Consider the following 26922-nt stretch of genomic DNA (forward strand, 5'->3'; position numbering starts at 1 on the left):
TTAAATCTCACACAAACACCACAAAGGACCACCTTTGGATTAAGCTCTATGGCAGACTATACAGTCAGCTTAGCATGTCGCTGTTGTCATGCTTCAATTTCCAAAATCACCACTTTTCAGGGATTGAAAACAAAACGCTGTATTTCTCAAATAATTCAACACTGAATGGCCATTATCAGCATCATTTTGACACTTTTTATTTGTTTTATTTTATACTTTATTTATACATGACAAGGTTAAACACAATTCCAAACCACAACCATGACTAATACCAACAACAACAAACACATGCAACAACAAAGACATTAAGACATATCTGAACAGCACTACAAATAGAGAGGATATAAAGTGCATGTTCCACCACCTGGTTACATATTCATTACATCATCGAAAGTTCCAAATGATCCTGTACAGGGCAGACACAAGTTTCAGATGGAGACAAAAACACAGATTTTTCATGATTGATAAGATTCGATTTAGATTAATATTTATGATGCTGAGATGCAAACCCAAGCCTGATGCCAAATGGTTTCAGTCTTAAATTAGTGTCATTTAACAAATCTGCTATTCGCTTCATACCAAGGATATTAAAAAACTAAGGAACCCTTGCTTCTTTTGAGAAACATTTTGGTTTATGAATTTTACAGTTGGATAAAGTCATTCTTTTGGCAATGTAAAAAGGCTGTCTTTCTGTTTTGTCTTGTTTTTAACTGTGAAGCACTGCATCCTATTAGATATTTGCATTAAAATTATTGTGGTTAGCTTACAGACTTCTGTCCTTAAAGACCCACAGCAGGGCAGTACAAAAGCATATGGCACAAATTTCCAGCAACTTGTAGGTTTGGATTATTAGCAATGCATAATGTTTGATTAAAAATTGGGTTATGAAAAAAATAAAATAATGAAAAATGGATATAGGTGGTTTTTCCCAACACCAGCGATATATGACATGACATTGCAGTGAACTTTGCTACATTAGCCAATGTCAATGTTATGGTCAACTGTAGCACTTTAGCTTAAGGTCAACATTTACCAGTAGTATTTTTCAGTTTTTTCTTCTTATTTCTGTTCATTAATAATCAGACATCAATGTTAACTCTAGTCAAAGGCCTACTCAGAGCAAACTCAACTGAAAACCATTACTTGGCCAACTTGTCCCAGTTGTTTGTCAGTATTGGTCATGTGGCCAATTCCAAGCACAAGTACTCACACTTGTACTCATAAACATTGCTGATTCAGCAGTTTACTGTTTTATGTTAGCCTGTCATTATTTGACCAAGAAGGAGAATTTAGACCCATCTCTGTAGTTTGGTGATATTTTAAAATAAACAATGGAAAAAGAGTGCAACTAAACTAGTTAGGAAGGTTCTGAGTAACATTAAACAAATCTAAAAATTAGCTTTATCAACTGTAATGGTTAATGTTTATACCAGGTATCAGTGGGTACCCAAAGGAAAGTACTTGAATTTGTTCTGAAAAAAAATTGTAGCAGTTCATCTCTACCAACAATAGTAATATTTTCTGTCTGTTATGTTTTTTGCAGGATTTTGTGCATTACTACTGGCGTTTTATGGATCAGAACAAAGATTTCGACCAAAGGCTGGGAACCGTCCTCAACCTGGCCTTCCAGCACTCCAAAAATCTGAAGTCAGCCTTTAAGGTTTTTCTGTTACACCTTTACCTGCCTTAAGTCTTTTACTTAAAAAGTCATGTAGCTTTGAGTCTTTCAGGGACAAGATGCTGACTAGTTGCACTTTTTCAGTATCTGTGTAAAAACAGCATGTGGAAAATGTTGAAATGCATTTTCAATTAAAGGAAAAATCATTGGCGGCTGAGATAATAACAGGAGATTTTTTTTATCCATCCAGCTATTGAAGATTTTTAGTGCCCTGCTTGAGAGACCCAGGATTCACCAGCTTTTTTCTCCAAACTATGACATGTTGTTGGCCATGTTCAGCCAGGAAGTAGACCACTGTCAGTTTATACTTGATCAACACAGAGAGGGGGTAAGAGAGGCTAAACTGGAAGAAGTTGCCAAGAACTTCAATTCTTGTTGTGTATGGTAATATAATTCATTAACGAAGAAAAACATGCTGCTAAAATGTTGCAACAAAAATCAGTAACTTAGATTTGTTATCAGTACTCAGTGAATATTTGGAATTAACTCAGCTGTAATTGTTTAGCTGCAGTCTGGCTGTTCTGTTCTGGGAAAGAATATGCCGTTTGTAGCAGGCAACCTCAAATGGTCCCAGGAGCTTCGTAACCGCATCCTTATCAACAGGAGCACCCTCTGCCAACTGGCCCATATGTAAGTACAAACCATACTCACACAGACTGAGTTTCTCACTTCATCCAGCTGATCTGTTTTTACATGCATTGGTGACAAAAATGGAAGCAGTATTTCTGTGTTCATTTTACCTGGCCGTTATTTTTGTATATTTTTGGCTCTTTTTTTGGAACCAGCCCCGTAGATAATCATTTCTGCTGCCTTGACCAGATTGTGTTTGTGTGTTGATCTGGAGCAGTAAGAGAGCAATTTAATTGTTGGGGGGAAAAACCTTTTTTCTCTACAAATGCAATTCTTTTCTTAAAACCATGGTTAAATTGTTAAAAAAAAACATCAAGCCTATCTGAAAGGAACAGTCCCTTTGGCACATTTCCCCATTAAAATACACTACTCCTTCCTTGTCATTTGTCAACTGCAGCATCTAATGGGGCAGTCAAGTACCTTCAGAGCCTGCCAGCAGTTGTTATTTGATGTAATGTCCTGTAATGCATTTTTGATAACTGTATTTAGAATCCCACACTGATTTAAAGACTCATGATTGGCTATCATTTGGTCTGTTCATTTCCTTGCTTTCTCTCTTCCTCCTAGGCCTCTGGGCTGTGCAGAGGCAGATAACGTCCTACAGAGGTGTGAGGGAGTTCTGGAGGTTCTGCACCAGCATGATGAGGAGATGTTCTCAGAGTGGACCGAGGGCCTAGAGGACATCTGTCAAACTCACCTTAATGAGCCACTGCTCACACTGGACACTGATGCAGGCCTGTTCCAAGTCAACTTCAGCCCTGCAGTAAGCACAGAGAAGATACAATGAACATATTTACCACAGTTAATGTGTTTTTATTCATCGTTTTCTGTACATGGTTTTATGTGCTGTGGAATCAGTGCAGAATTGTACAGCTGAATAATCTGTAATGTACAGCTAAACAATTCATAGTTAAACTTAGACTTAACTGCTGAAATTGCAACACTGAATAATTAAGGTATATCTATTTTTCTGCAACCAAGAACTATATTCCATAATCCAATGTGGATGTATTGTTTGCTCCACTTATGAAAGCTTTACATTTGCTTCATTTTCTTTTCTCAACATCCAGCCTGTAGTTTGACTACAGCTGTGTTTCCACCAAGTCTCGTTAACTTCCTTTCAGTATGGCATGCATTTATTTATGTTTCAATTGTCAAAAGTTGGGAAACATACCAAAATAACTTCTTCGCACTGTCACATTTTTGCCACATTTCTGTTGGGGTACCAAACTTACCTGTCAAACCCTAAAGAGAAATAAAAAATAGCCCAGCTGAATAGCTCCTCTTCCCCATTTTGTCATAAAAATGTTTTTAACGGATATGGTGATGTACTATTATCAAGAACATTAATCCTGTGGGGTGATGGTCACATTGAAATAAAGGGTTCACCAATACCACATTTTTCAGACCAAACTTTTGCTACTTTTGTCATCCTCGTTTTCGTTGAAATATCCCCAAACTACAGACATGACTTTGACAATAAACTCCCATAATGAGAGGCTAATATCATGCTTTACAATGATACAGAGTAAAGTATCTGCAATGTTTTATGAGTACGAGTACTTAGGCTTCTGATCAGCATTGATAGCTCATACTGGTATCTGTGCATCCCTAATTGAAAGGGCAGTTCAATTCAAGATGAAAAGTCACAAGTCATAGTGATGTGTCATACAGGAATGAGCTGAAGTTCATAGAATAGCCAGAATTCCCATTGCTATGAGCATGGCTTGACACTGGCAGTGGACATGTAACGGCATCCAGGTTCACTGTCCCAAATTCATGCCAAACTTTACTGGACATAACGGGACCACTTGGTGGAAATGCGCTGTAATATTATCAAAAGAGGTAACATTGATTTGCTTTGAACAAACAAGCAACTATTTAAAATAAGCAGACACAACATTATTTAAGCAGAATTATGCAATTCAACTAATTTAATTCAGCTAAATAAAACCACAAACTGTGAAAAAGGAAAACATTCTCTGTGAGTGAAGCAATGAATATATAAAACAAGATATAAAAGACTCAAGCATTGTAATTCAAGGACAACCAGCTGATCTTATTTACTGTGTGTGCTTTGCTGCAAGGTACTTGATAAAAATGAGTTGCCTTTTTTTATCCTTCACTCAGATTTTTATACCTTTATAGGTTTTTATATTCAATGAGGTCTTTACTCTAAAATGCTCTAACTCTAACCCTATTCTGAGTTATATTATTAAGGTCAAAAATGATTTTAACAACAAACTGCAACAGCAGATTGATTCAACTGTCTATTACATTTTATGCCCCTTTCACTATTTCTCCAGTTGACCTCTGTGCTAAGAGAAGTGAAGTACCTGAGTATGTTGAAGAGCCAAAACATTCCTGAAGCAGCCCTTCACCTCTACTCCAAACGAGACCGGCTATACATGGTGAAAGCTTCTAGAGCTACTCGTATAGGGTTATAGTAATGTTTATTTGTGAACAGTATAGCTCTACATAGGATGAAACATGTCAGGTTATTTTGACACTACTGCCATGTTTCTTGTAGTACACACAGACTCTGGCTCTGGTGACCCAGTGGTACAACCAGCTCCACAGCACAATCCTTGCTGTAGAGTTGGGATTGGTGAAAGATGAGATGGATGGAACAAGACTACAGCTGGATCCAGCGCTACGAGAGCTGACATGGGCTCAGGATGACTTATGGGACTACATTAAAAACACAAGAGACCAAGTGAAGGTAACAGTTTGTGTATTTATATGAAAACTCTTTTACGAAAAGAATTTTACATTTTGAAAGAGGTGACGTTGTACTATGGCATAAATAAATAAAGATTGTTTTTTGCTTTGATAAAAGTGGTTATTGTTTTGGTTAAAAAAACACAGATATCACAGCTTATCTTTACAGTGGACCATGATTTTTGCTGACCTCCATCGGGCCCCAGTTTGGCTGTACCCCAGAAAACTCTCCCCTTTATACCCCAAGCAGCCTTGGTTTTGACACATCATGTACAGGTCTCTGATGCACTGCCGTAAGTGTTTATGGCAAAGTGTTATTTTTCAACGCCTGTCCATATGACGCTTTTAGAGGTTAAAGTTGGAAAAAAAGGAAAATTTTATAAGTAACTCTTTGCCTCAGTGACAACAAAAAAGGTAAGTTAGAAAAATAATTCACCCCTTCAGTCTTTCACAATGTTTATTTTTTGCTTTAAGTTGCAACTAAGTTGGCTTCACTTTCCTTGATCCAGCTTTAAATGGACACTCCAGAAACAGCAGTTGTTTTGCACTTTTGTATTTTTTTCAACAACTGAAGTTGTAGCATATTTGAAATAAAAAAAAAAAGATACAAATTTAGGTCTGTTTTTTAGTTTTTTCTTTCATGAAAAAGATTTGGGAACCTGTTTCCCTCCAGTGAAACACTCACACCTTCAAAAAGCCTCATTCAGCTGTCAACCAAAGGTTATGTAATTACTGGTTGTAATTGTCACCCTTGTTTTTATAACCAGAGCATCTCTAGTCGTGTCCAGAAAAGTAAAGCCAATGTGGAGGCTATCCAAGACCTCATGGGGAAATTCAGCCACCGTGCCTTCATCACCAGAAAAGGCAGAGGATCTACTCTCCTCATCTTCTCTGACATTGAGGAGAGTGTTTCCAAACAGCACTCTCTCATTTCCAACACAGGGGAGCAAATACACAAACTGCTGCAGGTGCTCATTCTGCAAAATCTGCACAGCTATTCATGATTAATTTTGATTAGTACAAATATTTTCCTACTTTGTAAGTTGCTCTTATACATGACTTTCCCTCTTTACTCTAGGAGAACCAATCTCTGCTGGGAGTCACAGACCTGCACAGCACTGAGTGGCAGGCTTACACAGACTACGTGGATCGCATGATCCTAACAGGTTTCTCTAGTGCGGTACGCTACTCCCTGCAGTACATTATGGACAACACAGATGCAGCCCAACACATTACACCGCTATTTGAGGTCCGGCTGGTGCTCAATGGCAATGAAATGACCTTTGAGCCCCCATTAGACTTCAGCCAAGGGGGTAACTTCTATGATATTGTGGATAAGATGGTCACAAACATCACCAACTTGGCATCCTTCATTCCCAGAGTGGCAAAGCATAAACAGATGGATAACTATCAGGTGCTGTGTTTGATTATATATATCCACACTGTTAGAATTTAACTTCACTTTATTTTATTTACACATGGAAATATGATCTTATATCCGTTTTTTCCTTTTGGTAGACGGACATAAATGAATTTGAGGATTTGTCAGAAATGTGCCATTTAATCCGTTCAAGGGCACGGGCAGCCATCTCTAAAGTAAGTGCAGATGAAACATTTGGTTTTGTCATGATCCAGGTTCTGATTTGTTATGTTTTTTGAGATTCTCTAGCGTTTTCCTGTGATTTTTGGGTGTAGTTCAGGTGCTGTGTTTCAGTGTTTCAGTGTTTTGATCCCTCATGTTTCTGTGTATTTGGTGCTATATGTTTCATGCCTAGTTAATTCCCTGTTTCTAGTATTTATTTTGACTCCTTGTGTTTCTTTTTTAGTTTATTTTCTGTGCTTCTTGTTCAGTTTTATATTCCCTGTGTTTCATGTTTAGTTTTACTCCTCGTGTTTTATGTTTAGTTAATTCCCTGTGCGTCATGTTTAGTTTTACTCCTTGTGTTTCATGTTAGTTTTGCTCCCTGTGTTTGTATTTGCTTCCTTGCTCCCTCCTAGTGTCTCATGTTTGATTCTTCTCCTGGTCCTGTGTTCTTGTGTATTGTAAAGTGTCCCTGTTTCCTGTTTTATTTTGTAGTTGCCTTCCCTTTTGTTTGATTCCAGTTTTGCTTCCTGCTCCAGTTTCCCTCCTTTGTGATTACCCTCACTAGTTTCACCTGTGTCTCGTTATCCTCACCTGTTTCCCTTTGTCTAATCACTCCCTGTGTATTTAGTCTCTGTGTCGGTTTGTCAGATGTTTTCCCTGTGTCTTCCTCAGTATTACTCCTCGTGCTTTCCTCGTGCCTCCTTTGGATTTTGTTTTGTTTCTTTGATTTTGATTCCAGTGTTTTAGTTTTCAGTAAGATTGTTTGTTTAATTAAATCCTTGAGTTTTTATCTGCATTTTTGGTCCTCCATTTGAGTTTTTCCTGCAATCTGACAGGTTTGTCTTTGTCAGGACTAGCATCCTTCAGTTGTCCCAGCCTGTAAAGCACCCAGCCTACCTAGCATGGGATACTGGAAAGATTCAGTGTTTGCATCACCAGCTGATTTTCCCAGTACACTTTTGTTTGTAATTATTGCTGCTGTCCCCATGCACCTTACACTGCACTGGAAGTCAGTACCAGATTTAGCTATCATAAAAATATCATGTTACTTAACCTTTTTTTTTAATTAAGCATAATGTAAAAATTTGAGATCTCTTTAATTCCATATCATTAATTTTGGTGGCTATTTGATTGAGACAAAACGAATAATGCCTTACTCAGCTGCTTGAGGGTCTGCCAGCTCTTTTGTTTGTCATGCAATACATCTTGGGATATACTGTGCAACAAAGGATAAATCTGTTGGATCCTTCATTGGCCTGGGAAAGGGGGACACATTCGTTTGTTGCATTGGGGCCTTCAAAATGGACAGCTTTCAATAGTAGCTGGGAGGCTGTCAGCAATCTGAAAGATGCAGTTCTGAATTGGGACACAAGTAAAGATGCTCAGTTATGATGATCAAGACTGTAAAAAAAAAATGCCATTTGTAGGTCCGGGAATATCAGGGATCGTTTGCAAGTTACCGTTACCTCTGGACTGATGACAGGTAGGAAGATTGTTTTGATAGATATTTCATGTTTCTTTATTGCTAAAGTAAGCAGACGATCTGCTTTATAGTTTGATAATCATAATTTTATGAAAACACCCCAACTATCACAGGTCTGAATTTATGAGGCAGTTCCTGCTGTATGGCCACGTGTTAAGCACTGAAGAAGCAGAACTGTATGCTGACTACGAACTGAAAAAGAACCCACCCACACTGGAAAATTTCAAAGAACAGGTCTGCTTCATAGTTATAGTGAAACTGTTTTTCATCTTTAATGAATTTACCAAAGTCCTAATTTTCCTGATGATCCTTATTTCAGATCAACCTGTTTGAGTCTCTGTACGTAAGGGTCAGCAAGATGGAGGACAAAAGAGTATTTTGTAGCTGGCTTCAGCTTGATATCAGACCCTTTAAGCACACACTCATGAATGTCATCAAGAGATGGAGCTGGATGTTTAAAGAGCACCTGCTAAACCACGTGAACCAGAGGTTAGTCACACACAATAACAGGCAGTGCCATTATCAGATGTAGACAAGCTGAAGCATGTTATCTACTTTAAAAAAACAAGAGCAACAAAAAAAAGATTTTAATCATCTCAGCTTTTAAAATGTGGCATGCAAGCATTATGTTTATAGTAGTTTTGTCTCAGAACAAAAAGCAGTATTTTGAAATATTCCTCAGTTCTAAATGCTCATCTAAAATGGTAAGTGAGTGTCTCATGATACAACCCTGATCCTGCTTGCAGTTTCTACAGCTTATGCCCATCCAGGCTTGCTTATAGTGATGGGGAGTCTGTCTCTTTATGAAGATTCAGATCATTTAGCCTTCATCAGTAATAAAAGTTGGTCTTTTTGCTCCCACACAGCTCTTCAATTGGCATCAGTTTAGCCCATCAGTGAGTGCCATAAACAACAGCAAAAACAACAAAAGTAAATCAGCTCTCAAACTAGAGATGACTCCTCTCATTCACATAAAAGAGCTGACTTTTAAAACCAGCGTACTCGTGAATTTCACATCATTACTTGCTTGTCACTTGTCCTTTTTAATTACGTTGTCATTTCAATCTATCCAGTACCCCAAAAGGTTTATTTACTAAATAGAAAAACACAGTTTTCTTTGAAAGCATTTTCGTAATAAAATGAGGGAGAAAAGCTGTTCAAATCAGTACAAAACATGTCACACTTGAGTTTGCTCACTGTCACCCCTGTTTCGGGGAGTAAGGATTCTTTCAACCATTAAATGGAGTAAGTTAGTCTAGCAAAACTCTTTAGGGTTGATGGGTATGCATGGCACCCCAACAGAAGGGCCAAAAAAGTAGGATGGTACGGATCAGTTATTTTTTTTTTGTACCTTTCCCAACTTTTGATAGTAGAAACAAATCATTTTGTAATGAATCAAATCAAACTGAACCAGACTGCTTGACGGAAATGCAGTTGCAAAGATAGTAATGATTGTTTCAGTTAAATGTATTCATCAGCTGAATTCATTTACCACTCTTCTCCACTCATCATTGTCCTTTGTATTCATCCGGCAGTGTAAGAGGGTTATCCACTTTTCTCCAGGACACGGCCCATGGCCTGTCTAAAAAAGTGTCTGAGGGTGACTACGCAGGCCTCGTGGACATCATGGGCCACCTCATGGCTATAAGAGACCGGCAGATCAGCAATGAGCAGCACTTCAAACCTCTCAAGTCTACTGCTGAACTCCTCAAGACCTACGGACAGCAGCTGCCAGAGAGCGTCTATGACCAGCTAGAAGTGTGTACCCATGGACGTATTGTATTGAATTGAGGGAAGATGAATCAGCTATAAATACCTTTACTCAAAAAACACTTTTATGACACACAGGAGCTACCAGAAAAGTGGAAAAGTCTGAAGAAAATTGCATTCACAGTTAAACATGAAGTGGCTCCTCTACAGTCCAATGAAGTTTCAGTTATACGCAGGAAATGTGTTCGCTTTGAGGTGAGGCTGTGTGTGAGCAGGATAGGGTATCAGTGAGGGGACCCCATACAAAAGGCTCAATGAGTGACATGTAAACCGTCTCTGTTTCATTCCTGCATTATATATGACTGACTACCCTCCCACAGCGCCCAGTTATAAATGTGCAGATATACAGTTGAACAACTGTTTTAATGTATCATAGACACAAGGTTTTTTAAAATGTATTTATTTTTTCAAATTTCAGGTGAAGCAGCATGAGTTTAGAGAACAGTTTCGCACTGAGACAATCTTTAAGATCAGTGTGGAGCAGCCATATAAACTAATTGATAAGGTAAGCAGTGGAAGACTTCATTACTACCTATTCAACTAGAAAAGTCACTGCAAAGCAATAATTATTCTGTTTTTAACCTTGTAATAAAACAGAAAACTGTGTTTATAAAAACCTTGCCAAATTTTAGTAATGAAAAAATAGCCAAGTATGTAATTAAGTTTAAAATTGCAAAAAATGAAACAGTAATGTCTGCTCTGAGAGGGTGTGGCTGATTCATTTCTAGTCACTGTGTCAAACAAGCCTCTTTGAGCTGATCCATGGGAGATTCACGCATTGATTAAAAGTTTAGCAGGCCAATAAAAGTGCTTTTACATTATTTTGCTTTGCATGAGTGTCAAAAGCATAGAAGAACCAAAACCCAACATGTTACCTGCATTATCCCTTTTCATAAAAACATTCACCTGGACCTGTGAATAGTAGAGTGCAACCCTACCCAATCAGACCCGACCCAACCCGTGATTAACACAACATTTACACACTAATGCTTACTTTATTTTTTAAGCTGCCGCTTAATCAATGTCCTAAAAACAATGGCGCTACTGCGTATTCGCTGATCCACGCTTGTGCACATTACGCGCACAGAGAAGCAGCAGTGTATAGGCATACCACAGAGCCTTTTCTTTCTCTCACACACTTAAACACACACTCACAATCGCATGAATAATGCATTCTTCTTTTAAAACAACTGCCCCTTTGTATATAGTACAACCAAAGACTGTGAAAGAGCAAAACTCAAAACTTTCAACAGTGTGTGACATAGGTACTTTTAGAGTAATCCCTTAAGCTCCTACAATCCATTTGCTAAAGAACAAGTCTACATTTGACCTAAAAAGGTAACACAGGGAAATAAATGTCCAAAATTATCTCAGGGCTTAAAGGAACTAATTCTAATCATACTAAACAGTGTTTGCTTATTTAGAATTGCAAAAATAAGGGTAATCATTGTCATATAGCAGAATATTTTCTCTTTTGTTCCTATTGTCACCTGCTACCCACCTGCATTTTGATTATCTTCACCCATTCCCGTTACCATCGGGTACCCGTAGTTGCCCAACTAGAGATGTACCAAGTACAGTATGTAACAGTGAAAGTGAAATGATCAAAATGACTAATTTTAAAAAGTAGGTTGGACTTGTCCCACTCATATACAGTGGGCCTGATGCCAATGGTACCATAGGGGGAGCAGGATTTTGCTAAGGAAAACCAGTGCCTTAGTGAGCCCCCCATTTGGCCTGCCCATAACCTGAGTCTTAAAGTAATGAAAAGCTTTCTGTCTAGATTCATAATTCATGATTAAACATTGTTCAGAAACTATTTACATCATGTGTGTGTTCAGGGAATATTTTCTGGTGTTGCTTTACAGGGACTTGAAAAGTCATTCTTTACAGACTGCTGTCTGATAGTACATAATGATGTAGTTTCACTAAAACAAAGCATTTAAAATGTTTCCGTCTCTAGACTAATCGATCAGTGGCCGTAATGGAGGCAGAAATGAAAAAACTGCAGGACACAGCTGATCTGTTTGAGGTCAGCTTTCCAGACTACAAGCAACTGCGCCAGTGCCGCTCTGATATCATATTGGTCAAAGCAGTCTGGGACATGGTTATCTTTGTGAAGGTATATTCTATATAACTCAGTGGCATTTTGAATTCTCTGTGTTTAGGTCCAGTTGATAAACCATTATCATGAGGCAGAAGGGCTTGCATGTACCGTAAGCATCTTTAAGTCTCTGTGCAAATTTCCCTTGTGACTATAAATAGACATTTATATTCTGGTAAAACTGAGTTATCTCATTTAAGTTCCAAAACATAAAGTTTAAAAATGATTTTCCTCTCTTTGACAGACCAGTATAGAGGATTGGACCAAGACTCCTTGGAAAGAGATCAATGTTGAGCAGATGGACATGGAGCTCAGACGATTTGCCAAAGTATGACAACATTCAACTAACAAGTGTTGACTGTAATTTTCTTGGAGAAAATATTTGTAACTTCTCTCGTTGTTTTGACTTTATTTGTCTCAAAAAGGAGATGAAGATGCTTGATAAGGAGGTGAGGGTTTGGGATGTCTACATGGGTCTGGAATCAACTGTGAAGAACCTGCTGACCTCTCTGAGAGCCGTCAATGAGCTGCAGAACTCTGCAGTCAGAGAGAGACACTGGCAGCAGCTTATGAACACCACCGGGGTATGAGACTATCTCTGCCTCTCCTTCATATTGTGTACTTCTATCTGATTTAATATTGTTTCATCAATCATGTTCTTCCCTGCATTTGTTTCTATCCAATATATTGAGCTTTTTAATCCCATCTTCATGTTCTCTGCCTTCGTTGAACAATCCTGCCAGCTCATGTCCAAGCCTGAAATGACCAGCACAGTTCACTGAACCCAATCATCCTGATCTGAAATCTGATCTCACTCATGGTTCTCATGTATTTCTTTCTGTCCTCAGGTCAGGTTTGTGATGGGAGAGGGCACCACCTTGGGGGATCTCCTGGAATTACAGCTTCATCGTGTCGAGGATGAGGTCAAAAACATTGTAGACAAGGCTGTAAAAGAAATGGCCATAGAGAAAGTAAGAATCTAAGACCTGCCAGTTACAATTTAGTTTTCTGTTAATCTGTGTTTTTAGAATACTTTTTGTGTTAAATGAACTTAAGACAAACAAAAAGTATGACTTTATTGTATAATGGTTAAGAATTTAAACAGAGAAAGATACAGGCATGGTACAACATGCTCACAGAGGCATACACACAGAAATTGATACAGTGCCTATAAAAAGTACTTAACCCCTTGATGTTTAACCTTTTTATTTATTTTATAAAAGCAATCATGGCTTTTTGACTATAAAAGAATACAAAAAAACTATCCAATGTCAAAGTGAAACAGATTTCTACAGAGTCATGTCAATTAAATAAAAATATGTAATGTAAAAAAGGTGATTTCTCAAATATTCACTCTGACCTCATTCAACAGAGGTCCTGCCAGTTGGTGCTAGTAGTCTCCCAGTCGGTAAAACTGGGATCACCTGAGTGCAGTGAATGTGTCTCAGTGACTGTAGTATGAAGTCACCTGTGTCTAGAATGTCCAGTCACTGGTTAATCATTATTCTTGGCTACCATAACACCACAAAGACAAAAGAACAAGAATCAGATTGAATCTCGACTAGAGTTTGCCAAAAGGCATGTGGGAGACTCCATGGTCAAGTGGAAGAAATTTCTTTGGTCTGATGACACCAAAAGTATGCTTTTTGTCCATCAGACAAGGCACTATGCATGGTGGACACCAAACACTGCTCCACTACACCACACCCTCTGTGAAAGATGGTGGCAGCATCATGCTGTGGGGACTTGGGAAAAGATTTATTTGCCAGAAAGACAATGACCTGAAGCATACAGTGAAAGCTACACAGAAATGGTTTAAAGGCAACAAGGTAAATGTTCTGGAGTGGCCAAGTCAAAGCCGAGGCCTCAGTCCAATAAAGAATTTGTGGCTGGACTTGAAAAGGGCTTTTCACGTATGATCCCCATACAATCTGGCAGAGCTTGAGCAGTTTTGCAAAGAAGAATTGAATTAAATTTCAGTGCCCATATGTTCAAGCCTTATTGGGACCTATCCGCACAGACTCAGTGCTGTGATTGCAGCCAAAGGTGCATCTACTAAATACTAACTCGAAGGTAGTAAGTATTTGTGCTGTCACTTATTTTATATTATATATTTATTGACAATACTTTGTAGAAATCTATTATTTGCTTTGATATTAATGAGGCTTTTTTTTTTTTTTTGTCAAAAAAAAGCCGAACTATTTTGACCACAACTGATTTATAAAATCAATAAAGGGTAAAGAATCCTAGGTGGTTTTATGGGCACTGTATGTAAGAGTTTTTGTGATTAAAGCATATTTTTACATTGGCAGGTTTTGGCAGAAATAACCCAAACATGGAGTGTAATGTCACTTTCGTATGAGACTCACACAAGTACAGGAACCCCACTGCTCAAAGCAGATGAGAACCTGATAGAAACACTGGAGGACAACCAGGTAAGGGTGGTGACTGTGCTGATAGTTAGGATTTGATAGCTTATTACGTTATTACGTTTTATACTTAACCTTTCTTTTATTCAACATCAAGGAAAAATTGATATTTCATTTTTATTTTGTAATGTTGCTTTATTAACCTCTGCATGGTGGTGACATTCAGAAAGTAGCAGACAGAAAACTCAAGAAAATGTAAAGAAAGAAAATACGAAGGTATTTAATATTGGAGGCAGCATCAATTAAAAATGGTCCTGTATTTAGTCATTTAAAGCTCCTTTTTTATCCATAGGTGCAGCTCCAGAACATCCTCATGAGTAAGTACGTTGAGTATTTCCAGGCTGAGGTGAGCGGGTGGCAGAGGAAGCTGATGGTGGCAGATCTTGTCATCTCTTCTTGGATGTCTGTGCAGAGGACCTGGGCTCACCTCAACAGCATCTTCACTAATAGCCAGGACATCCGCTGCCAGCTGGCCAATGATGCTGAGCGCTTCCAGGGAATACACAGCGACTTCCAGGTAATATCCAAAACATAAGAGCAATAGCTGGCATGCATCTTTCTAACCCTGTTATTATTTTGTATTTCCTAACCTTTATTTTATACTTTCTACTCTCTCTCGCCCAGAGCTTGATGACTGAGGTGGTGCAGAACAATAATGTGGTAGAGGTCACAAACAAGCCTGGTTTCCTGGAGAACCTGGAGACTTTGCAGCAGAGGCTGTCTGTGTGCGAGAAGGCTTTGGCTGAATACCTGGAGACAAAGAGACTCACATTTCCCAGATTCTACTTTGTTTCTGCCTCAGATCTGCTAGAGATTGTTTCCAAGGGAACACAGCCCAAACAGGTGCCATGTTGCAATTTTAATGACATCTCATTTTCTAGTAATTCTTTTTTTTTTTTTTTGTGGTGGTGGTAGCTACATTTGGGGTTTAGTTGTACTGGAAGCTGATAGCAATGACAGCTGCTAGTGTAGCAATTAGCTTGGATTTAGTAATAGTACAGCAGCATTTTTAGCAGAAATGGACCACATTTTGTTATTAAATAAAGACCAAAGAAGAGTACTGAAAGCTTTTCAAGACAAAAAACCTTTTGTTGCTTTTCTCCGGTTTTGGCATGAGTTTTATCCACAGTTAAGCTTCACTTCTCATAAACTACAGCAGCGTTTGCCTGACAAGCTCAGCTTACTACCGGAGGTGCACAACCTCAGTTTGTCTCGTTGCTCTGATTGGTTTTGAAAAATCCTTGCTTTGTATGGCAGTTTCGCAGATGAATGTAAAATATATGAAATCTGAAATAGTCTATCTGGGGTGTGAGGTTATGACCTAGTGTCATGGAGAGAATATGAATAAAAATATATAAGAGAAGCAAAGTGGCATTTCACATCAGTTCTAAAATCTGTTTACATGTGTTTACCAGGTGACCAGACACTTGCTGAAGCTGTTTGACAACATAGCAGATCTTCGCTTCAGGGACTCTGATGGAGATGGAAAAGGGGAGGAGGTTGGAGAGGCAATCGCTATTGGGATGTACAGCAAAGAGGGAGAATATATACAATTCTCTGAGCCATGCGTCTGTAAAGGACAGGTAGAATAAAAAGTGATTTCTAAATGAGCGAATTTAGTTGAGCTAGACTCCTTTAACACTGCGCTCTTTTATTCTATTACTGCAACATAGCAATAAAAGTTAAACAGAGGCCATATTGACATCAGTTGTGTACTTTTATAATAATAAGTATACGACAGCAACATGCAAACATTTTCAAGCACTTTCAAAAGATCATATTTTGATAATATTGTACAATGCAGTTTACAATACAGCATTGGTTCCTAAAGGTAGGGGGGTTGCTTAAATGTAAGTAATGTGCACAAAAACACCCCAAAATGTAAATTTGTACTGGATGGTTTGTGCAACAATGTATGCTTTAACCACCCCCAGGAACAGTGAGGGTACCCAGTCTCTGGGGCTCTTATTATGGGAGGCACAGGCTGAAAAGTTTGGGAACTCCTGTAATTTAGCACAATGATGGAGTGAAAAATGATGCACTTAATTTTTCCCTGGAAATTTTTTTATTAGAATCACATACTGTATGTGGTTAGCTACTATCACAGTGGTATTAATCAATGAGAAAAAAATCAAAGCAAACAACAACCAATATGTAAAAAGAAAATCACGCACTAATAAAAGACAAAAACAACAATGCACATTGTCCAATGACAATGATCTGTTAAAAATAAAATAAATAAAGGATAAGAGCACCACTACTGTATTTCAATGTATCATATTACATTTGTGTCTTTCTACAGGCAGAGTGTTGGTTGAGTTCGCTTGAGGGTACCATGCGCTGCACAGTCCGAAAAGAGATCCAGGAGGCAGTAGCTGCATATGAGGACAAACCACGAGACCAGTGGCTGTTTGATTATCCTGCACAGGTCTGAGGATACAAAGTGTGTAAATTAACCTTTTAATTTCATTATAACTCAACCTTTAGTCTTACCTTTCTTTCATTAATTCATAGGTTGGGTTGACTGGTAGTCAGGTGTGGTGGGCCACAGATGTGGGTATTGCTTTTGAGCGTGTGGAGGAAGGATTTGAAACAGCACTCAAAGACTACAACAAAAAGCAGGTGGTGCAGCTCACAAGGAAGGATGTTTCAATGGTGGATGATGATAGATTTGTTCTGTAATGTTTGTTGTTTGTCTCTTTTCTAGATCACACAACTGAACTCACTTATCCACATGCTGCTCGGTGATTTAACTCCTGGAGACAGACAGAAAATTATGACCATCTGTACTATTGATGTCCATGCTCGAGATGTGGTTGCTAGTCTCATCAGTCAGAAGGTAATGCTTGGGTGAGACATGCATGTGTTTAATGAGGCATTTAACAAGCCAGCAGAGTCTCCTGTTGATGTTACTGTATGCGTCTCTTAGGTGACAACAGGTCAGGCCTTTGCATGGCTCTCGCAGCTACGCCATCGCTGGGACGACGATACAAGGCACTGTTATGTCAACATCTGTGATGCCCAGTTCCAATTCAGCTATGAATACCTGGGGAACACTAACAGACTGGTCATCACTCCTCTCACCGACAGGTGCATATTAATGTATCTTGATGTTCTACACAGATTTTAAAAAAGGCACATAACTTTAATGGACCAAATTTTTCTTATCAAGTCAAATCAAGGTGTGCATAGACATTAAAACATCTAAGTAAATCAACTGTATATTTTAAAATACCTCCCATGCAACAACAGAGTCTTTAAAAGTGGTTCTGCTTGGCTCTGCTCATAAAGTCAGACAGAAAAAGCAGATAACCGGGACTCAATTTATCCTGTTTACCAGTGTTCTACATGACGAAATTAGGTCTGATTGTATAAAGTCTCTGTCAACCATTTTCGTGTCGTTTTTATTTGTTGAATAAAGTGTCAATTAATTTTGTTTTAGTTTTTGTCCATGTGCACTTGTTTTTATTAGTTCCTGTCTCATTTTCGTCAGGGGATAAAAGGCTATTAACAAAAACTATAACAAAAATAATTAGTCAACAAAATTAACACTGCCGTTTACTGTCACAAAGTTACTCTGTTGGAGGGTTTTTTTTGTTTTTGTTTTTTTGTTTTTTTGTTTTTTTGGTTTTTTGGTTTTTTTTTTACCCGCTACAGTGGCAGGTAGGGTGGGAAAATTTACCCAACACTGAAAAAAATACCCACAGTTGGCTGGTGATGGGTGCAGATTTCCTACCCTGGCTGGCGCATTAGCAAAAACATGTACTACACATTTAAATCCACATCTACAAATGTAGAGGGGAGGATTCTTATCATACATGTGAGATTTGATGCAAATCAGAGGTGCCATATTAGAGTCACAGTGACTTCCTGTGAAGCAGCATGACAAAAAATTGCTTGCCAATAAAGAAACAACCCAGTTGTGTCACTTCCTGTCACCAGTAGGGTGATACATATGTGTACCAATTTTCATGCCTGTAGGTGTTACCCAGTCCCCTATCCCACTTTTGGGGTCCTTGTGGGGACCCTGTGTGATGTACTTGCAAAATTCCACTCACTAGGTGGCTATTTCAGCTGGGGGACAATTTTGGGGAAAGTTTGGTGAGTTTTGGGGAATATTAAGGCCTTGAAAAAAAGGCCACAAATTGCAAAAAATAACAGCTACAGATACATTATGGCTTTTGCACCTTCAGTGCTCAGTCTCTAATAATCAGAATTCCTTCTTTTTTGGTAGGGTCCTAGCACCCTAGGTGATAATAAAGGTATTTGTTGACTTCCTTGCAAGAGTACGCATTCTGAAACAGTAGGTGGCGTCACAGTATGTTGCCTGTCATTAAGTTCCAGAGAAGAAGTCTCTGCTGCTCCAAGGCCGTAGTGCAGAGTAAAAGGGAGGAAAAACTCCTCGAGTTTTAACACAATAGTTCTATAAAGTCACAGAAGTCATTATCTGTTTGACGAACTATTTGCATAACATGAAGCATTAGCTGCTAGCATTAGGACCAAGCAAAAGGCTAATACCAGGCAAAGTCCAGATTCAGCAGGCATTTGAAACTGCTGAGAGTTTGCCAGAGACAGACAAAAGGTGAATCTATTAATGACAAAATCAGTCTCAGTCTCCAGATCTGCCACTAGTTTTTAGATGTGGTCCTGTCTGATCTCTTCGATGTGGTTTCAGTCTGATGGATTTCCATAACATCAGTTTAACCACAGACAACAACAGTATTTTTAATGCAACACAGTTTTTATTTCCTTTGTCAAGAATCATATCAGTGTATATTTAGAATTTTTATGAAAACATCAGCTCTCTTTAAGTTCTGGCTAAAAATAACACCATAGTTTAATATTATAATGTCAGATTTGACCATTTGTCAAGACTTTTATCATGACAAAAGTGAAAAAAAGAAGTATGGGTTCTCTGCACTCTGCCTCTGTTAGGTGCTACATCACCCTGACCCAGTCTCTCCATCTGACTATGAGTGGAGCTCCCTCTGGCCCGGCTGGCACCGGTAAGACAGAGACCACCAAAGACCTTGGACGCTCTCTGGGCATCATGGTGTATGTGTTTAACTGCTCTGAGCAGATGGATTACAAGGTAATACAGAGGACACATATGTCTTATTGAATGCATTCATAATGTCATTTTTATTCACTCCCTTTAACAACACTCTCTGCCCACAGTCTATTGGAAACATTTACAAGGGTCTGGCTCAGACCGGGGTGTGGGGCTGCTTTGACGAGTTCAACAGGATCTCAGTAGAGGTGCTGTCTGTTGTAGCTGTACAGGTCAAGACTATACAGGATGCTGTACGCAACAAGAAGCAAAGGTCAATGTGGAAATAATGACACTCACAACAAAGTGGACATACTAATCTTGTCTGACATTTCTCTACAGGCTTTTCTTTCTTACTTTCTGACTCTGTAATCGGTTTTGTGTGATTGTAGGTTTCATTTCCTGGGAGAGGAGATCGAGCTGAAGCATACGGTGGGGATCTTCATCACTCTGAACCCAGGCTATGCTGGAAGGGCTGAACTCCCAGAGAACCTTAAAGCTTTGTTCAGGTTTGATACAGGAAGAGAAAGAGGAGGGTATGAGTGCCAGATTTTATTCATATAAATGGTCACTGATGAATATCTGGTTTGCTGGATTTAGGCCCTGCGCCATGGTTATCCCAGATTTTGAGCTGATCTGTGAGATCATGTTGGTGGCAGAAGGTTTCATTGATGCTCGTCTGCTGGCGCGCAAGTTCATCAGTCTCTACACTCTTTGTAAGGAGCTGCTGTCCAAACAGGTATGTTAAACTACTGTAAATGAAAGAAAAAGGACTGTAACTATCATTTTGTTTGTTTGGAGTGGGCATGAATTGTTAAGAAAGCAAAATAGGAATGTTAAATGTGTATCAAGCACACCCACTTCTAAATGTCTCAACTTTTTGGGATGTGTAATTTATTTCATGCAAATGCAAAATAAAACAGCAAGCAGGTCAACTGCATGAGTATTTTATTTCTTTGATAACTTTTGCGTGTTTAACTGGCTTAAGAAAAGATCAACCATACTACCCTTCTTATTTCTCTGCACAAAGTATTGCATATAGTGAAAAACATGAAACAGCCACACAGAATCCAACCCTCCTTTATGTTTCTCTTCACTCTGATCATTCTGACCAAAGTTTTAAAATGCAGTGTGTATACTATTCATTTTCTCTTTTGTAGTTAGAAAAAGAGAAAACCAATAAAAATTAATCAGACTCCTTGATCATGTCCCTGTTTAATTCATTTCATCTGCTAGGATCATTATGATTGGGGTTTAAGGGCTATTAAGTCAGTCCTTGTTGTGGCTGGTTCACTGAAGAGAGAGGACCGCAGCAGGCCTGAGGAGCAGGTACGCATCAACCTGATCTCATTGGCAGCTGCCGTTTTATATTAGGTGGATAAAGAGAGAGTCTCATTTCTATAAGCCTGAACTTTTTACTGCATTCAGCATCACAGTTTCTGTCATTTTCTGCCCAGGTGCTGATGCGGGCCCTGAGGGACTTCAATCTGCCGAAGATAGTAACGAGCGACGTGCCAATTTTCCTGGGGCTGATCAGTGACCTGTTTCCTCAGCTGGATGTCCCCAGGAAGAGAGACCCTGAACTGGAAAACGCTGTTCGCCATTCAGTCAGTGAACTGCGGCTGCAGCCTGAGGAGAACTTCATACTTAAGGTTCTTTTTTTTTGGTTTAGCTTTTGTAACAATTTTTGCAACATATTCAATTATCCTGTTTCCCCACCCCATTTTCTCTTATGGCTGCATCTTTATGGTATATAGATAACCAGTGAAATGAAGATAATGAAAAAATCCTCAGTCTGCCTTTGAGTGGAATATTTGTAATGAAACTAATGTACAGTTAGGAATTTAAAAAATCTAGACAGATAAAAACATTAGAGGAAAATTTTCCTTATTTTAATATTTTTTAAAAATCAAATGATCTTCATTCTCTTTAAAACTGCTTGGGTGTTGGTTGTGGTACCAAAAGTTTTCAGTATCCTTTTTTCTGTTCAAAAAAAAAAAAAAAAAAAAAAAAAAAAAAAGAAGAAGAAAATTATCTTTTAGCTTATTCACTTTGTGCTCCAAGTTATTGATTGGTGACATTGTCATTTAAATTGCGGCACTGCATTTGCAAGAAACAGAAACCGCAATATGTAATCTGTGTAGAGTATTAAAGAAGACCTGCAGGTTTCTTAACTGTAGTCTAATAGCTCTTGGATTTTGGTTGAAGATGTTGAAAAACAGAATAGAAATGTCTGTAATTTTCAATGACTAAATCTCTGTGTCTGCAGGTGACCCAGCTGGAGGAGCTGCTCGCTGTCAGGCACTCCGTGTTTGTAGTAGGCGGGCCAGGAACTGGAAAAAGCCAGGTAACATACTGTTATTAAATGACCTAATTCAGTACAAAACATAGAAAAGATTGAATTTAAAACCTCTCTTAAATGTGGTGACTTGGTGGTGGTAGCCAATGTCACAATGAACATAAACATACAGGTAGCAAGTTGCGCCTACAGTTTTAAGTTTAGGTATTTGACTTTGATGTGAATCCTGTGATAAATCAAACACTTCTGAGTTTGCACTGCTAGCCAACTTCAACTTTATTGTCCCTTAAGGGAAATTTATTTTGCAGACAGGAAAAATATGAAACATGAGAAACACAATCACACACATTCAAAAAAATACGGAAATGCATAAATACAAAAATTAAAGGACAACTTAAGGTCAACCAATTATTGAAAGGCATCATCACCCCTCTGTAGTGGAAAAAAAGGCATAATCTTTGTTCATTTTTAAAATTCAGTTGTGTCGAGGTTTGAGTGATACAATAGTTCTTCATCGTTTTGGATGTGTCCATTGGTAATCTGAATATCTTGCCAGAGGGTAGAAGCTCAGCTTTAAGAGGAGAAGAGGATGATCAGGGCACTGTATGATGTCCAGAGCCTTAATTTGACTCTCCTTTTAAAAGTTGGAGACTTGTCAGGTAATTTAATTCTAATCATTTTACTGGCAACCTTAACATTTTCCAACCTCTTTATCTCCTAGTTGGGTGGCAAGGCAAAGTCTCCTACAGCTATAGTGAAGAAGCAATAAACCATAAAACTTTACAATGGTCATATTTATAATTGCTCTGATTGCACAGTGAGTCATTTTGATGTTTTTTTTCTTCATTAGATTTTAAAGACTCTCCACAGAACCTATGCCAACATGAAGATAAAGCCTGTATGGAGTGATATCAACCCTAAAGCTGTCACCACAGACGAGTTGTTTGGATACCTTCACCCTGCTACGAGAGAGTGGAAAGATGGTGAGAGGCTACAGATTTATATAAGAAATTCAACAAACTGTAAATGAGAATCAAGGAAACAAGGATTTTTTCTCCAGATTTACTTCACTGTCAAAAAGGACCTCTGGTGCCAGGGCAATTATTTATCTCCAAGTCTTTGCTCAACATCAATTACATTTTTAAAAGCACTTTTATTCTGAGCTCTAGTTAAAATAGTTTTGACATCAAATAATCTGACTGTGGTTCTGGTATAATGACCTCACTTTGGGTTAGCATTAGGCAGCAGTAGGTTGGGTTTTTGGTGATAATGTGACATAAAGCAAACACAGATTATTTTCCACTTTTTGTTACTTTCTGTAGTTGTTCTGTTAGAAAAAAAATTGTCGTTTTCACTTTTTATTTTCATTTGGATAGAACACACAAAAAAGAGTAAGAAAAATGTTGGGACCCTGTTAGTAAGTTGTTGTAAGCTTTGTTTAATCACCTAAGTGGTTAGCTCAGCTTTGTGGTAAATTAACTTACTGACCTCTAGCTGCAATGTCATATCAACCTGCCGTGCAAAAAAAGCAAATTAGCAAGTTTCTCAAGTTATTTTCTAAGTGATGATATATGTACTTAGATCAAGCCATTTTTATAATTGATTTTTTACTTTTGTTACTTTTCCTTACTCTTCATTTTAGGTCTTTTCTCCTCTACTATGAGAGAGCTGACCTCAGTGGGCCATGATGGGCCCAAATGGATTGTTCTGGATGGAGATATTGACCCCATGTGGATTGAGTCACTCAACACAGTTATGGATGACAATAAGGTCAGAATAAATCAGTGTTCTTGTATGTAAGAACAATAATAGCGATACATTTTGTTTGTAATGCACTTTTCATGGTGAACAAATCTCAAAGTGCTGTAGAAATAAGAAACATAATGATAGAGTGATACCATGCAGGCATTTTAGAGTATGAGTATTCAAAGGAGTTACATTGTAAATTCAAGCACACACAAGTGCAGCAGAGACATAGAAATGCTGTTAGAAAGAAATAAGTCTGTAGCCCCAACCAGCTGCCACCTTTAAATGGTTAGGGAGGGTATTCACAGCTTTGGAGCAGAGGACTGAGGGCCTGATCTCATAGTTTAGCCCTGGGGGCATCATAAGGGTTGGTGTTGCTGGAGAAGATGTTTATTGTGGTGAGCAGGTCCTTTAAGTTAGGCAGGGCATTTCAATGAGTGCATGGATAAAGGACCAGGGAGACATGTGCAGGAAGCCCGTAAAGTGTGTGACAAATAAGTTTGATGTGTCTACACACTCAGAAATGTCACATGTATGATCTTCTGTGTTTCCATTTTTCCTGTGCTAGCATTTACTTCCATTTTTTTCTGTTTTCTGTGCAGGTTCTGACTCTCGCCAGCAATGAGAGGATTAGCTTGTCCTCCTCCATGCGCCTGCTTTTCGAGATCTCTCATCTCAGGGCTGCAACTCCAGCGACTGTATCCAGAGCAGGAATCCTCTATGTCAACCCTCAGGACCTTGGCTGGAGCTCGTACGACACTTGCAAATTCCTTGTGATATCAGATACTTCAGATCTTTCCTGAAATTGTGTTAAAGTGTTCAGTTTTGTCTGTGCTGTATTCCCAGGTATGTAACAAGCTGGATAGACACTCGACAGGCCCAATCAGAGCGAGCCAACCTGACCATCCTGTTTGATAAATATGTACCGTACTGTCTGGAACAAGTCCGCTGCAACCTGAAAACCATCACACCTATACCAGAAAACAGCATGGTCCAGGTGAAACATCCAGCAGCCCATCACAAACTTTACAGCTCTCTTGTCTGTGTTTCTTTACTAAGATATTGCATGTTTGTGTCATGTATTTTCATGTCATTGAAAAGTGAAATGTGTTGGCATGTACTATCCAATCAGATGTTAAAATTTTCTCCTTTGGCCAATCAGACACTGTGTTCCTTGTTGGACTGCCTGCTGACGGAGGAAAACACTCCCCCGGACTCTCCTAGAGAACTTTATGAAATCTACTTTGTCTTTGCCTGTGTCTGGGCTTTTGGAGGAGCTCTCTTCCAGGATCATGTGTGTAGAATAAAAACTTTTGCTTGATAAGCTAACTTCTTTCATCAGTATTAGTAGACAATCAGACAAGACAGATTATTTCTGATTTTGATGATTCTTTTTTTGCAGCTGAATGATTACCGTGCTGAATTCAGCCGCTGGTGGTCAAAAGAAATGAGAGCGGTGAAGTTTCCCTCTCAGGGCACAGTCTTTGACTATTACATCGACTCTGAGACTAAAAAGTTTACTCCCTGGAGTGAGAAAATGGTGCCATTTGAGCTGGAGTCAGATGTACCTTTACAAGTATGTAAGCTCAGAACAGACTGACTGTCGTGTAAGTTTTAAGTCATTGTTAACCACTTTTTTGACTTGTCCTTCAGTGTGATTATGTTGTGTGTGTTTCAGACTGTGTTGGTCCACACTCCAGAAACCATTTGTCTGACTTACTTCATCGACCTGCTGCTCCAGAGAGGCAAACCAATCATGTTAGTGGGCAACGCAGGAGTGGGCAAGACCATCCTGGTGTCTGATAAAGTGTCCAGACTGAAGGAGGACTACATGGTGGCTAAAGTCCCCTTCAACTACTACACCACCTCAGCCATGCTACAACGTAAGAACAACAGGAATTAAAAACAGTTTATACGGGTCTGTGATGGTTACTTAAGATAATAACGGTGAACACAGTCTCCTGCTAAAGTGACAGTATCAGGTTTGTAGTAGAAAAAGTGAAAAGGGAGTCATTAGTCGTACACTCATTTCCTAAGATTATAGGAGTGTGAATGTTTAATGCAAAGTAAAAAATTTGGGATTGGAATAAAAATGTAGAATTTTAGATCAAGATAAAAACATTCCATTTATTCATGTGTTTTTGTAAATAAAACAAAAAGAAATCCTGGAGAACATCATTTTCAGGTTATAGGCCAGAAAGTTTTTTTTTTTGTAATTTTCTCTCCTGGCTCATACTGTATAGCTTATTAATTAGGTACTAAACTTAGAACAAAAAGTAAGGACATTTGGGTTTGGTATATTATTTCTTTGTTGTAACAATGCATCTTGGTAATAAATCTTATATTGTTGGAAAGCCTATTTATTACCCTTTTAAATGATGCCACAATTGTAAAGAACATGCATTTGTGGGATGAGCAGCAGAACTGAGTATTTGGGTTGCGCCCATGAAAAATGTGCCAAATCTTCTCTGCCAGTGCCAAACAGCTTATTTTGCTGTTGCTAGTGTCTCTTGTTGGCTCCATTTAAAAGGGTAATAAACAGGCTCTCCGACGGTATAAGTTTTATAGCCAAGACATACTGTTACAACAAAGAAATAATGTACCAAACACAAGTTTCCTTACTTTTTGTTTTAAGTTTATATCACTGCAAACATCACCTGTTTACATTAGGTAACTAATTACATTTACTCAAATTACTGTAATCAAGAAGTGTTTTTGGGTACTTGTACTTTTTAAAAACATTTTGAAATCAGTACTTTTACCTCTACTTAAGTACATTTTAACCAGAGTATCTGTACTTTTTACTTAAGTCAAATAATCTTGTGCTTTTTCCACCTCTGTTGATTACACAGTAGCACATAACAAAAGAATAATTCCAACTCGCATCCTAAAACAACTTTTGTACCATGCAAAAACTGGAGTGTTGATATACCAGGATTTAACATTTCAGAGTTGTTTTTAAGTCTCAAAGTGTAAATCTAACTCCATCCTGAGTGAAATAGTCATTGTTGACATTTTTGACCCCCCAGTCTCAGCTCAGCCATGTAGAGAGTCAATTGATCTAATCTCTTCCCAATACAATTCCAAATCATGGAAGGTTGTGCGGGCAAAGTTCTCCATCATCTTGTTGTTTTGATGTGAGACACATTTGCACCATGAGTGAAGTTTACCACTGAGTTAGAGTGACTTTGGACGCCTGTGCTGGACACATTGCGCATATGTTTTATTAGTATGCTTTGCTTTGCCATACAGTTGTCTCTCTGCTTTGTTCTTTCCAGAAGAGCCCAACCTTGCCACAGATTTTCAAAGGTTATTGCAACTGTGTCATATTGTAAAATATTTAACTCTTTCAGAATTGTAGTTTAACTAAATGCTGTGTGGACCAATAAAGACACCATTACAATGTGTATTTTACTTTTTAGAGGGG

The 26922-nt window shown here is 38.5% G+C and overlaps 1 protein-coding gene across 9 annotated transcripts in view; it reads left to right on the forward strand.

The window, feature by feature from the left end:
• The first annotated feature begins 7255 nt into the window (after nt 1-7255).
• The window catches only part of dnah9l (dynein, axonemal, heavy polypeptide 9 like), a 46596-nt gene continuing 26929 nt past the window's right edge, over nt 7256-26922 (forward strand). For 2 of the 9 annotated variants that reach the window (XM_041802667.1, XM_041802668.1), the window contains exons 1-33: nt 7256-7450; nt 8042-8097; nt 8211-8331; nt 8417-8586; nt 9633-9855; nt 9946-10062; nt 10286-10372; nt 11831-11989; nt 12216-12299; nt 12397-12555; nt 12820-12942; nt 14284-14406; nt 14693-14917; nt 15025-15243; nt 15816-15983; nt 16703-16828; nt 16915-17022; nt 17108-17239; nt 17330-17490; nt 19336-19492; nt 19579-19724; nt 19843-19959; nt 20051-20189; nt 20687-20779; nt 20908-21102; nt 21720-21797; nt 22600-22732; nt 23392-23519; nt 24098-24246; nt 24342-24492; nt 24658-24789; nt 24898-25071; nt 25174-25378. In XM_041802667.1, coding sequence (XP_041658601.1) covers nt 8221-8331; nt 8417-8586; nt 9633-9855; nt 9946-10062; nt 10286-10372; nt 11831-11989; nt 12216-12299; nt 12397-12555; nt 12820-12942; nt 14284-14406; nt 14693-14917; nt 15025-15243; nt 15816-15983; nt 16703-16828; nt 16915-17022; nt 17108-17239; nt 17330-17490; nt 19336-19492; nt 19579-19724; nt 19843-19959; nt 20051-20189; nt 20687-20779; nt 20908-21102; nt 21720-21797; nt 22600-22732; nt 23392-23519; nt 24098-24246; nt 24342-24492; nt 24658-24789; nt 24898-25071; nt 25174-25378 — 4492 coding nt within the window. In that variant the 5' untranslated portion in view covers nt 7256-7450; nt 8042-8097; nt 8211-8220. Of the gene's footprint in view, nt 7451-8041; nt 8098-8210; nt 8332-8416; nt 8587-9632; nt 9856-9945; nt 10063-10285; nt 10373-11830; nt 11990-12028; nt 12084-12215; nt 12300-12396; nt 12556-12819; nt 12943-14283; nt 14407-14566; nt 14617-14692; nt 14918-15024; nt 15244-15815; nt 15984-16702; nt 16829-16914; nt 17023-17107; nt 17240-17329; nt 17491-19335; nt 19493-19578; nt 19725-19842; nt 19960-20050; nt 20190-20686; nt 20780-20907; nt 21103-21719; nt 21798-22599; nt 22733-23391; nt 23520-24097; nt 24247-24341; nt 24493-24657; nt 24790-24897; nt 25072-25173; nt 25379-26922 lie in introns of those variants that run through there. The other 7 variants (XM_041802669.1, XM_041802670.1, XM_041802671.1 and 4 more) reach the window with 7 other exon arrangements.

This window comes from Cheilinus undulatus, linkage group 13 (genome assembly GCF_018320785.1).
Source record: "Cheilinus undulatus linkage group 13, ASM1832078v1, whole genome shotgun sequence".
NCBI lineage: Eukaryota > Metazoa > Chordata > Actinopteri > Labriformes > Labridae > Cheilinus > Cheilinus undulatus.